General features: G+C 35.3%; 3 protein-coding genes across 3 annotated transcripts in view; all 3 read right to left on the bottom strand.

The window, feature by feature from the left end:
• The window catches only part of adam19b (ADAM metallopeptidase domain 19b), a 32,900-nt gene extending 28,136 nt beyond the window's left edge, over positions 1 to 4,764 (bottom strand). Inside the window, exons 1-3 of the mRNA XM_077247504.1 lie at positions 4,441 to 4,764; positions 4,181 to 4,293; positions 3,621 to 3,691 (exon numbers count right to left, since the gene is read on the bottom strand). Coding sequence (XP_077103619.1) covers positions 3,621 to 3,691; positions 4,181 to 4,293; positions 4,441 to 4,576 — 320 coding nt within the window. The 5' untranslated portion in view covers positions 4,577 to 4,764. The remainder of the gene's footprint in view (positions 1 to 3,620; positions 3,692 to 4,180; positions 4,294 to 4,440) is intronic.
• A 1,810-nt stretch (positions 4,765 to 6,574) lies between these two features.
• Positions 6,575 to 10,498, bottom strand: thg1l (tRNA-histidine guanylyltransferase 1-like). Its single transcript, XM_077247505.1, has 6 exons — positions 10,041 to 10,498; positions 9,421 to 9,597; positions 8,187 to 8,356; positions 7,405 to 7,493; positions 6,907 to 7,014; positions 6,575 to 6,813 (listed from the first exon to the last, which is right to left on the bottom strand). Exons 1-6 carry the CDS (start codon positions 10,226 to 10,228, stop codon positions 6,652 to 6,654), a joined length of 894 nt encoding a protein of 297 aa, XP_077103620.1. The 5' UTR covers positions 10,229 to 10,498; the 3' UTR covers positions 6,575 to 6,651.
• A 410-nt stretch (positions 10,499 to 10,908) lies between these two features.
• LOC143757078 (putative pancreatic secretory proteinase inhibitor) lies at positions 10,909 to 12,494 on the bottom strand. The gene is made up of 4 exons (XM_077248067.1): positions 12,296 to 12,494; positions 12,147 to 12,178; positions 11,951 to 12,063; positions 10,909 to 11,811 (listed from the first exon to the last, which is right to left on the bottom strand). The coding sequence occupies exons 1-4, from the start codon at positions 12,345 to 12,347 to the stop codon at positions 11,766 to 11,768; spliced, it is 243 nt and encodes an 80-aa protein (XP_077104182.1). The 5' UTR covers positions 12,348 to 12,494; the 3' UTR covers positions 10,909 to 11,765.
• Positions 12,495 to 13,231: the final 737 nt, after the last annotated feature.

Consider the following 13,231-nt stretch of genomic DNA (forward strand, 5'->3'; position numbering starts at 1 on the left):
ATGAGTGCAAAAGAGAATGAGGACTCAAGAGAATCAGTTGGGCTGTGGGGTTCTCTGCTACTTCAGAAAACCCTAAATGATATCTCCCCAAACAGTCCCCTGACACTCGAGTCACAAAACCCCAGTCTCAACACCCTCAGAAGACCTGAATCAGCAGTGCCCTGCCTGGATCTTAATCCCATTCCCCTCCTCTGGGTCCATGGGGGAAAACATTCATCAGGGTAAAAGCCAGGAGTCTACGGCAACACACACACCCAAGCTTTCTCCTTCAGACTGTGATGGATCTATCCTGGAAGACGGCCACTGACTACAGATGCCTAGAGACTTACAGCTGCTTTTTGAAATTCTATGCATGAGCGCTCAGTTTTAAACAGGGTGAAAGAGAAGTACAACTAAACAAGAACATTTTTATCATTTACATCACTGACAGCCAGCTATTCCCCTGAAATCAAACATACTAACAGCTACAAAATCCTTAATACTAAGTTCCTTTTAGGTATACCAATATGTATACTTTAGGTACTAATATAAACCTCTTGAAAATGTACCGCCCTAGTGACAGTTTTTGTACCTTTTTTTCTGACAGTGTAGCATTAGTAATTTTATAATAATAATAATAATAATAATAATAATTATTATTATTATTATAAAAAGTTATAACCTACATTATGGAGCATGTTTCAAGATTGTGAAACTAAAAATATAAGCAAATTCAACATATTAATACATACTATAATAGTAAATAATATTTAACACTGGCTATTTTGGGTTTCTGGGGTGTTATTGGTCTTTCTATGACATTCTGGTCTTTATGCAAGTTAAAAAATGCTGTCTTTGCAGTGCTTCTGTATTTAACGTGTTATTTGTAAAATACAGATATGATGATGAGTAAATGCACATAATCATAAAAAAAATCAATCACTGGCTTTAACTGTTCAGATTCATCACTGCAACATGTAAAAGATTATTAAATGACTGCACAGTGGCAGTTTGATGTGAGGCAAGCAGAAATTTCTGGCCAAATTTTCCTGTAGTCAAAATCATGTCAAGAAACCTAATTAGCATGGATTGTTTTTCCCACTGGGTGACCCATGGGATGTAGACGGAGGTTACACGTGTAAAGAGAGGGAGAAATAAATAACACAAGAAAGACAGAAAAATAATTAATGACTACATTTGACCTCAATTAGTATTAACCCGAGCCTTTGAACTGAGATGGATATCTTTGGAACAATTTTCCTTGCTTTTATCTTGTCTCACAAATATTGAAATTATCCACAGGAGAAAATTAAAACCAGCTTGTATTAATATTCATTGCTCAGACATGAATGCAGGGATGAGGGAGGTATAGCTGACCCTGCATTCATTTTACAACAGCCTTAATTGATAAACAGTGCACATGAAAGAAAATCATGCTCTAACCCCTGACATACAAAATAGTGCTGCCGAGACACTGCACCACAAAAAGAAAACTTACTTACTCAAATTCTGAATATACCCTTAAAAATGTTTTATAAAAACCTTTTGTGCAGTGTAAAGTTTCCATGGATGTAAAGGTTCTTCATGGAACCATCAATGCCAATAAGGTTCTTTATAGTGGAAAATTATTTTTTAAATTATAAAAAATGTTCTTCACTCATGAGAAAAAGTGCTTCTTTGGGGAACCATGTAAAAATGGTTATTCTATGGCATCACTGCAAGAACAGTTTATTTTTAAGGGTATATTCAGTATTTGAGCAAATAAGTTCTCTTTTTGTGGTCCCAGTGTCTCGGCAGTGTCACCAGTGTCACCACTATTTTTAAGAGTTGTGGCTGCTTGTGGCTTAAAGTTGTGGCTTAAACTTTTTCTTAAAATTTGCTTGCATTGCAAATGCTGAATTTACAGTTAATTCTATATTTCCGAAGTACCTCACTTCGGAAATACCCACACAACAGAACTGATCAAATATTACTTTGTATGGCCATTAACTATCGATGCTACTCTTCAAAACACTGCTATTGGTCAGTCACCATGACTTCTGTTAGTTTGAAATTACATCAGATTGAAATCCAGTAACAAAGTGTCTCTCCAAATTAGGATGTTGCTCAATATTATTTTGTGAAAATGACAAAATTCTTGTGAATTATAAACCACACATTTCCCAAAAACAAACTGACACAATGCTTGAGAAACGGTGCTGATTATTTTCATCACACCAAAGGCTAGATCATAGGTTGCATCTGTGAAAAATGACCAGCAGGGTGTCGTTCCCTAGAGTTATCTCTGTCACCATGGAGTAGTGCTCAGGATGGATCTTCAGTTGGTAGCCTATGGCTATTCCATCTGCCCTGATTTCCAGATAAGACCTTCATTAATGTGACACCACTTAGACCAGGGTAGGGTTGCACCAGCCATTCGTAAGTTCTTAGAGGGTAAGTTCACCCAAAAATGTCAATTATCCCATAATTTACTCAACCTCAAGCCATCCTAGGTATATAAGACTTTCATCTTTCATCCAAACACAATCGGAGTAATAGTAAAAAATATCCTGGATCTGAAGCCCAAAAAAGCGCATCCATCGATCATAAAAGTAACCCATATGGCTCCAATAAGTTAATAAAGGCCTTCTGAAGCAAAGCGATGGGTTTTCGTAAGAAAAATATCCATATTTATATCTCAGTTATTGTTCACTCCCACTCCCATATTTTGTCATATTACTCAGATTGTGTTTGGCTGAAAGAAGAAAGTCATATACACCTTGGATGGCTTGAGGGTGAGTAAATATTGGGATAATTTTCATTTTTGGTTGAACTAATCCTTTAAATTGGATTGTAAAGTCCACACTAGAGGTTTAGTAACTAGCTAGTTTGTAAATAACTCTGTACTTTTTTGAGTTGCACCATTTGTTCTCTTTGTTCATACTATGTTAACCACTCAATAATCCAAAATGCCGAAAATAACGGTTCTTTATTGGCATTGGTGGCTCTTTAAATTATTAAAATGCTCTACACTCTAGGAAATACATGGTCTTCTTTTAAGACCAGTTCACCAAAAGGTTCTTCTATGGCATGACTGCGAAAACCCATTTATTTTTAAGAGCACACAGCTGGTGTAACCGGCTCCAGGAGTGGATAGTGCTGGTTGCAGCCTGGCTTTTCCTGAGGCATCTAACACAATCCTTGCCACAGAACAGCAAAGCAGCATGTCTTTTAAAGTCCTGTCACTAGCCACTTAATGCCAATGATACAGCTCAGAAATAATCAATCTGGTTTATTCGGTTGTCAACCTGTTATCATGTGCACTTATCCCCTAATGGCAATGCACTCCAGGGGCAGAAACTAAACCATGTGACACGCTCAGCTTCCTGTGTCCTGGAGCAGGAGTATCAAATGTCATTCCCATATGGTTTAATGCTCGTGCGGTGCAAACGCTCTCCATCAACAGATGTACATATGCGTGTGCCAAAATGAAAAGGGAAACCACATAGATGTGTATTTTTGGTGCAGCGCTATAAACAGCATTTCATATCACGACAACTCCAGTTGGTAAGCAATATATGGCTACAGTGGAGTAAAGCTGGACAGCAGGGGATGAAACTGAATGGAGATGGTTATTTATAGGCCTACAAGCACAAACTCACTCATTTCTTTGGAGTTGTAGAATCAGATCTTCTCCTCCCGCAGTTATCTTGACCTCTGCCAAAGACGGATGCTGGGAAGGGAAATCAATCAGGTTATCTAGAATTACCCAATAATTTCCATTATGCAAAATTAGTGATAGATACTTAGTTAAAAAGATTATGAATGAGGCAAGTGGTTTATATTAAGTATTATACATATAGTGGGGTCCAAAATTCTGGCTCTCATTTAAAAACAAGATTCTTTTTCAATCATTCTCAAATCATTCTTGATAACATTATCACTGGATTTTACAAAAAGCTATGAGTTCATGCAGCAGTGCTGGGCAATATGGCAAAGACTTAAAAAAAAATTCAGTTCAACTTTTCACTGGAATATTACTTTATTGGATTAGAAAAGCAAAATGGTATTATAGGTTTATTGTTCCCCAATATGAACACGCCATTTGATGACAAATTAATTAAGTTTGCAAATGTGAAGTTTGAAAATATAAGCACAATTAACCTACATTGGTGCAATAGCCTACTACTATTCTCAAAACTACATTTGCATTCGACATTACCTTAGTGGCCACATGAGATCTTTTGTGTCTGACTGGGCTGATCCACTCTGGATAAGTGATAAAGTGCTGCGGGTTGTCATGGATGCGATATGAGTCTCCATGCCAACGTTCATCTAATAGTACAATAAATCAATCACGTGATCAATAAATAATCAATCTGACACAATTTCCAGAGAACGAGTTCAAACGCAGCATCTTCAATTACACTGTTCAGAATCCAAGGTATTATTTTATTGTGACTATAATACAATAAGACTCACCCGTCTGTATGTCGTCGCCATGTGCAGTGCATCTTAAAGAGAGATGTAAACAAAAAATACATAACAATAAAAACAAACGGAACTGCACTGTGCCTGCGACCATGCAGCGGTTCAAATACACGCCCTGAAGCATCATAAATTAAATTAAATGTAAATATAAAAAATGCAAAAAATAAACGAGCCGTGCACAAGGAATTATTATCGATTATGAATAACATTCATGATGAACAGCACCGGTATGTGTGACTGTAGAGTCCGACAGAGGCAGTGAGAGGAGCGCATCTTCACAGCCCTCTATCACCCTGATACAAGCACCTCCCCTTCAGCCTGCCTCCATCATTCATAAAAACATCTATCTATCTATCTATCTATCTATCTATCTATCTATCTATCTATCTATCTATCTATCTATCTATCTATCTATCTATCTATCTATCTATCTATCTATCTATCTATCCATCTATCTATCCATCCATGCATCCATCCATCCATCCATCCATATTATGATCAATTAATTAGAAATATGTTTAAAAATAAATAAAAAATAAATTGCCAGAAATAGTAGAAGTCATGTTAAACAGAAATTCAGCATAAATAATTCAAGCACAAAATCTTGCATGCAATAATACTGACCTTGGCTAAAATAGTGGTAGAAAAAATATCATCAGGCTTTGAAGGCATTTACAGTTGTTACAGTGATTGAGTACATCCACTGTTATAATTTAAGCATGGAAACGAGGTCAGGGATACCATATTACACACTACACACAACATTGTGTGTAATAATATACACCTTGGCTCTAAAAGAAGTAGCACAGAGAGTAGTGCAGAGGAAAGATATGGTTTCACAATCAGCCAACATTAATTGTCACTTCACATAATTGTATCCAACATCAGGAAAGACCAGCACACACACCATCCTCTGGGATGTGGAGACGTGTCGAAACTTTGATATTCATAGTTGTTAAAGGGATATCTTGATCTCAGTACAGCTTATTCGCCAGCATTTGTGGCATAATATTGATTATCATAAAAAATAATTTCCACTTGCTCCTCTTTATTTTATTATTTTTTGTTTCAATCTGGGTTACAGTAAGGCACTTACAATGGATATTAATGGGGCCAGTTTGAAAACATTAAAATACTGTTTCAAAGGTATGCCAAGACATAAATGTGTAAAAAGTTAATGTGAATAAAAATTGCATACTAAGCTTTTCCATGTCAATTTATATTCAATTTTTGAACTTTTGTCAACATGACAATGTAACATCATAACACTATAACCCTGAAAAGACTGTAAAAGCAATGATTTTTAGATTAAGTTTTACATTTTTAGAATTCTAATGCACAAGTTTTAACAGATTTAATGCAAATACTTTTTGTTTTATAAAGCTTCGCATTTCTGCTTTTAAATTCTCCAAAAACTGGCCCCGCTCACTTCCTTTGTAAGAGTAACCTAGATTTTGGCTCTTTGTGATCAACATTATGAATTGATGAGGCATTATGCCACAAGTGCTGTGGATTGAGCTTCATTTGTATTGAACCTAGGATAGTTCACCCAAATACGAAAATTCTGTCATCATTTACTCATCCTCAGGTTGTTCCAAACCTGCATTTCTTTCTGCATTTTGAAGAATGTTGGTAACCAAACCAAACCAAACACATTGACTTCCAATGTGACTTACATTAACTTATTTTTTTCCATACTATGGAAGTAAATGGGGTCCAGCAGCTGTTCAGGTACCTATATTCTTCAAAATATCTTCTTTTGTGTTGAGCAGAAGAAAGAAATTCATTCAGATTTGGATAAAACCTGAGGGTGAGTAAGTGATGACAGGATCTTAATTTTTTGGGTGAAACATCCCTTCGAAGTACTGATTTCATGTGCACTTGATTAAATGTACCCATGTTGATTCTATCGTACAGAATTCATAAAGAGACTGAAATCTGGAGAAAACAGACTTTTAAGGTCATCAGCACACAGAGGGGGTGAGGTAAAAACAGATACTCATCCCTGCAGGAGAGAATAAGATCCCTCCTTACCTCTACTAGGAACCTTAGGGAGAAAATAACATGGCAACATCACCTTTCGGTCACATTTTTTTCCTCCAAAAAAGACAATAAATATAAAACATTGAAAGTTTTGTTTTTTTATTAAACACCAAAAGGAAAAATAAACTCGCATTTTTGGTCTGGGTTTTTTAAAAGTGATCAACACTGGTCACTTTCCAGAATGTCTGCATGTTCTTCCCAGAACTGATCTCCAATGATATCACAGGAATGACTTGTAACCTTCTTTCTGGTCCGTGTTACAGTAACTTCTGACTCTCCTTCATCTGGCTGCTTGATCTGTTTAGTTGCAGTTTCAGTCACCTGAAGGAAAGAGTTTGAGAAAGAAAACGGAGTTATATATTTCATTAAAGAGATGAGAGAATTTAAAAAAAAAAAAATCCAGCTGCCTCTTACCTTTTCCCATATTAAAGTTGTGCCTTTTTTGTGAAATGAGGATTCATTATTGTAATTGATACTGAACTCAGAAAACAATATCTCGTTCTTATCCGCTGCTTGTGTTCCCTGTGTGTGGGGAAAATTATGCATCTTTTTAGTTTCTTTAAGTAAATTACACTACAGCTATAGAACTTAAATATACAAAATAATTGTACTAGAATTAGGCAAGTTTAATTAAACTTATATGAAAAAAAAATTTAATCCAATAAGGCACAATTAAACATTTATGTATTATATTAGTATTAAAAATTGCAATATTATGTATCTGGGCAAAAGTGCTTACTAGTTAATATTCCTAAAAGAGATTGTGACTAGACCTAGTCAGATTTAAATACTGCCATGTGTATTTTGTTTTGAGTGGAAACATTCCTTGTACTTTAGTGACAACAAGCATCCTTCAAATCTATATGATAACTAATGTGGAAAAAAACTGAGAACATAAATATTTGAGAATACATTGAGTCTCTCTTCAGCCTGTGTTGTGGTCAATCCTCCTTTCTGCACCAGCGTCCAAAATGTAGTGTTGTATAAATTGTTAATGTGACCTGAGAAAATACAACATGTAAAAAATTTTTTTTTTAAATTGTGAAACAATTCCAAATCCTTGTCTAGCTACATTTTCTAAAATCGATATTCTATGCATTAAAGTAAAAAATATACAGGTACAATAGTATGACAATAACAAATAGCACATGTGTACTTTTTAAAGGGATAGTTCACCCAAAAATGCAAATTCTATCATCATTAATCACTGTTGTTCTAAACCTGTATGAGTTTCGTTCTGTTGTTGAACACAAAAGAAGATATTTTGAAGATTGATAGTAACCAAACAGTTTCTGGTTCCCATTGACTTCTATAGTATATATTTTTCCATACTATAGAAGTCAATGGGGACCAGCAGATGTTTAGTTACCAACATTCTTCAAAATATCTTCATTTGTTTTCAACAAAACAAAGAAACTTCAGGGTGAGTAAATGATGACAGAATTTTCAGTTTTGGGTGAACTATCCCTATAATGCCCCATCACAAGCAAGCAAGCATGTTATTATTACCATATTCTCATAAGGTTGTCATGAAATTTTTATTTATTGTCTGTTGTAGTTTTGGGGTGAAAATCACAGTAAACTGCAGAAGTCAAAAGTGCAAATAATTGCCAAGATCTATCTAGTTCACCCTATTATAATGTTTTGTACATGTTACAGTCAACCCAAACCTGCAACAAAATACGTAAACTTACAGTCTGCCTGTCTCCAGCTTAGATAGTCTTTAAGGTTACGGTTGGTAGGGTACAGCACCACCCTGCCATCAAAGCTGGGCGGGTACAGCAGCGGCTGCTCCCCGAAATACTCCTTCCAATAGAAAACAAAGCTAGATGAAAACTGGGATGTCACATGGGTCATCAGTTTACTGTAGAGAGAAAAGAAAACATTTGATGAGTGAATTTCAGGGTCAAGGGTGCCACAAGGGAGTGTTAGGGGGTCAATGGAAATAAATAAGAAAAAAAAAGATTAAAATAGAAATTTGATATAAATAAATGAATAAAAAATATTAGATTAAATGAATTATAGTTTAAATACATTTTTTTTAAATAAAAAAAAATACACTGTTCAGTACTATAGTGAATAGAAAAACTTAAACTAAATACACTGATTATTTAAATAGGCAAATACTCATTAGTATATGATTGGATCATTATTGCAGTTATTATTAGCATGCTTCTAGCATGTTATATGTTTGGTAAAAGTTATTTCTAACCCTAATTGATGGAGTGTGTAGCTTCCTCTTGATGGAAATAAATGTTGTGATGCTATTTCCATCAAGAGGTGCATCAGTTTTTGGTCAGGATCTTGTATTGATAATGCAAGAGTCCAGCACTCTGTAAAATCTCCTCCAGCACATCCAAAAGACTTTCAATGAATTTAAGGTCTGTAATCAGAGGAGCCAATTCATGTGTTAAAATGATTCTTCATGATCCCTCCCAACCATTCTTTCACAGTTTGAGCCTGATGAATCTTGACATTGTCATTCTAGAATATGGCCATGATGTGTCTTCCTACATGGTTGTTAAAGAAATAAAAAGCTACACACTCCATCAATTAGTGTTAGAGGAACTGTTGCCAAACATACAACATGCTAGAAATATAATAATCACAGCAATAGTAAACGGCGACTTACTTTTTTTTTGGGGCCGGGCAGTGTATTTCACACAATTATAATATTTTCTTTTTCACATTATAAACTGAGTCTTTATACATAAAAAGATGTATAGCTGCCTTTTAAATTTTGGAATGGGGTCCTTCGCATAAGAATGATCATATATGGGTGTTCGTGGCATCTATAATATTGAAAACCCCTGTCCTAGACTGCATTATCCTAGACAACCATTGTGGATTTTGACATCAAGAAGGTTTTGACATGCATTGCACAGTTTGCAAGTTTATCTACGGCACTGTGTCAGCATAGAATTATACCTTGCCCTTCTTTTGAACCAGGTGGTTGATCTTTTGAACACAAAGCTAAACTCGTCACTCTGTCCATAGGCTATAGTGATGTCCTCCAGATCCTCCATGACCGAACGGGCACTGCGGCTCATCAAGCCCAGAGCTCTGTCATCATTGGGTTTAATGAAGTTATGCTGATCAGAAAACCTGCAATCAAGGGGATCATGTTGGAAATGCCTTCAGTCATCACGCCTGTTCTACCCTCCGTAAAACACAGCCGTACAGTTAGTTTAATGTTTAACATTTATTAGACATTCAGTTTCATACCCATTAAACTCTTGCACATTTCATATTTTGAGCCTGAACCAACGCAGATATAAACAAATGTTCTTTGCATATCAAAAGGCTTAATGTATACATATATTAAATAGCACTATACATCAATTAAACAATTTAACTATATGGTATTATGGTATTAAACTAATAGCAAAATGTTCAGAAAAAATATCCCTTTAAAGCACAACGCTATGTATTTAGAACTTAAAATGTATGCAATACTGTAAACCACGAAACTATAAGACAGTGTTAGTACCTGTACTGCAACAGCATGTCGTAACTGTACCTATTGCAAGCATTACAGAATCACTTACTTGTGGAAGTTGCGTCCATCTAGCCGAACCACAATATAGCAGTTTCTCAAACATTTGTCGTCAAGCTCAAAGTTTCTCACGTATTCGAATTTGCTTTTGGCCATGACTGATGATGTGCTAAATTTAAGACTTAAGAGTGTCTTGTGCTTTATAAGCCCTCCAAAGTTCACCGACAACAGTCTCAGCATAAGGATATCAGAGTTACGAGTTAATGAATTAGTTTAACTTAAATAATGTTGTTAGATCTTAATATTTGTAAAGCGTAACTAGTTAGCTGACATCCAGCAAGCGCATTTTTAATATTCATGTCTCAGAAAGAGCTTCGAACGATAGATTATTGGTATTAATCTTAAATCTTAAAAAACGTTTTATTCTTAAATATGTAAAGTTGTATTGTTTACACAATATTTATTTGTTAACCGGAAGTATGTTGTGTCAAAACTCACATGTGAGTGAGCGGTCTTTGTATTTGTACGTCACCTTAAACAGTCCCTCAAAATACAGTTCTGAAAATTGTGTTCCGCCATATTACCTACAAAATATCAGGCTGCTAAGATTCAAAAGCCTAAAGACTTGCATCTGATACAAAATTAAAATAACATTACTGTACATGCTATTTTGAATGGAACGAGATATTTTGTTGGTAGTTTTGAATGAGAGTTAAAAAATCATGTGCAAGAATGTGCAGCGTCCAGTGTGCAGAACCTTTTTGTTTCTTTTTCAGTATAATAAATAAGTATGCTGCAAAGAAAAGCAAGACATAAATGAAGCTGGTCAACCTTACAATTGTTTGGGTAAATATGTTTATTTTATTAGAAAAAAATTAAAATCAAGGTATAAACGGTATAACACAGTTTGTCATATCACATTTCCATTTTTGTTAGATTTTTATTTTTACATATTTAGAAAAATAAGCTGTAACTCAAAATTTCACTCTTGAAACATTGCACTCAGAGCAGTTCCTAAAAAAAGAAGAAACTTAATTGAAGAGCTGAAATATATTAACCCAGCTAACAAAAATGTGTTCTAAGATGTTTTGCAAATGTTCACATTAAGTTATGCAAACGTTATTTCTGAATGTTCTCAGAACCTTCAAAACGTCCAGATTTTTAAATGTTTTAAAAACTTTTTTTCTTGGTTAGTGAACGTTAGAGAAAACATGAAGGGAATGTTTCCTCTATTTAAAAATGTTGCAGGTATTATGGGAACATTACTTTTGAATGTTCTCTCAGGTGGAATGTCTAAAAAGCATTAGACTTACATTTTCCAGGCGGAAAAAACGTTCCATGAATAATGAATAATAGCACTTTTGTGCTAATGTTTTGACAATCTTATTTAAGACCAGATAACTTTGATTATACATTCTATTAACGTTACTGGAAGAACATTTGTTCATAACTTTGAGAGAACCTTGCCAGAATGTTAGCCAAAGTTCTGAGAATGTTCCCTGTTATCTGGGAAAGAAAGACAGGACCATATTGATGTAAAAGTAAATAGAAAATCAAACACACTGCACTGTTCACTCAAAGTCACTTAAATGTGATAAACTGACACATATTATTCATATCAGTACTAGTATTTATGATTTTTAACATGCAGTAGGTTTTCACACATCTACTGTATAGGTATACTGATAAGTGCAAAACTGTTCTGGATGAGCATAGCAAACAACACTCTTAAACAAACATAGATATGAAAAGTGATGATATAACAAGGTCCTCCACCTCAGCAGCGTCCGTCTTTCACAATCAAAATGTCTGCATTTGTGTGCCTAAAAAACAAACACCCTTTCAGTTATCCAACATCAATAATTGCTGACTAACAGCCCTTAACAATATGAGTAATTACAGGCAAGAATCATACTGTAATGCTGTTATCCTACACTAACAGGAGCAAATGAACGGACTCACATTCTCTGCACACACAGGGTGCATTCATTGACGTATGTGATGCCATCATTACCGCACACAGGCGAATAGTTGAGAGGACATGCTTGGTTGACACTCAGTCCTCCACATGCAGGCTGTCGGATTAAAAACACACGCAATTTACAGAAAAGGCCTGTTATGCATCACAGTTTATCTTCTAATGCATAAATGGACTTACTCTGCGGTAGAGTCCTGATTTATCCTCTGCGTCTGGAAAAAAATGCTTCTGTTGGATTAATCTCAATGCTGTTGTTAATTGCAAATGGTAAACCTCAATTATTAAAACAACAAAAGAGCTCTTTTAAAATGACAGATGATGAGACTTACCCACAGAGAGGATGAGGACCAGGCTCAACAGAACCACTGCTGTTCCAGTCATGATGCTCAAAGGAAGGAATATACAAAACAAAAATCTGGATTTGCAAGTTCAGGCTGAGAGCTTTTAATAGTGACTGATGACTTCTAGTTCGCTTCTGAGTGTTGTATTGTTGATGACCCTCAACATATAGTTTGAAAGTGAGGAGGAGGAGGAGAGGTGCTGATATTTTGACGGCCATCCGCCCCACTATCCCGCGTCAACACCAGTGAGAACAGAGCCTCTCTATTGTCTCTCTCTTTATTAAGGGATAAACATTCCAGTCTGTCCAAAAATTGCTGAGCACAATCCAAAATGCATTGGCCTGTATAATATCCCTCAAAACAGCTCTGGGAGGTGTGTCCCTGTTTATTGGCCCCAAATAAATGGAATTCCACTAAACATGGAATGCCGTTAACAATAGTTATGTAATGTAATAAGTAACTACATAATGCAGTAGGGAATATGGGCCTGAAGAGACTTTTGAATTCAACGTTTGTTGACTGTTTTTATGTCAGGTGGTACAACCAAATAGTTGTATGCATATATACTGTAGTTGTACCACATGACATGGAAAGTGTACCAAACCTATACCCACACAAAAATAAGCATTTTTACCAGTATTTGAGAGAGATAAAGGCCTACAAACCTTTTCACTCTGCCACAAGGATCAGTTGAGCTCCTCTGGATGATAATGCATTATCATATTTACTGTTATTAACTTGTCTATTCACAATAAAAGAGCCATGTTTGAAGTTGTGCCACCCTGACAGTTGTGAATATACAAAGTGCTGGACAAAAGTTTTTAATTGTCTCAACAGCTTTAGAACTACTGATATTTATTAAAATGTGGTTAACAGAAATGTTTCAAACCTAAAATTATACTATTTAGTTTTTATTTATTTTTT

This window comes from Siphateles boraxobius, unplaced genomic scaffold (genome assembly GCF_051911475.1).
Source record: "Siphateles boraxobius isolate OS27281-9 unplaced genomic scaffold, OSU_SipBor_1 3, whole genome shotgun sequence".
Lineage (NCBI taxonomy): Eukaryota > Metazoa > Chordata > Actinopteri > Cypriniformes > Leuciscidae > Siphateles > Siphateles boraxobius.

What these genes read in the sequence shown, in the direction of transcription:
- thg1l (XM_077247505.1), bottom strand. Translation starts at nt 10,228, where the DNA reads ATGCTGAGACTGTTGTCGGTGAACTTTGGAGGGCTTATAAAGCACAAG. An exon ending in TGGTTCAAAAGAAGGGCAAG is followed by an intron (nt 8,357 to 9,420) that starts GTATAATTCTAT and finishes TTCTCTCTACAG; the next exon opens with TAAACTGATGACCCATGTGA. An exon ending in AGGCTGAAGAGAGACTCAAT is followed by an intron (nt 7,015 to 7,404) that starts GTATTCTCAAAT and finishes CCCCACACACAG; the next exon opens with GGAACACAAGCAGCGGATAA.
- LOC143757078 (XM_077248067.1), bottom strand. Translation starts at nt 12,347, where the DNA reads ATGACTGGAACAGCAGTGGTTCTGTTGAGCCTGGTCCTCATCCTCTCT. An exon ending in GGTCCTCATCCTCTCTGTGG is followed by an intron (nt 12,179 to 12,295) that starts GTAAGTCTCATC and finishes ATTTTTTTCCAG; the next exon opens with ACGCAGAGGATAAATCAGGA. An exon ending in ACCCTGTGTGTGCAGAGAAT is followed by an intron (nt 11,812 to 11,950) that starts GTGAGTCCGTTC and finishes TTTGTTTTTTAG; the next exon opens with GCACACAAATGCAGACATTT.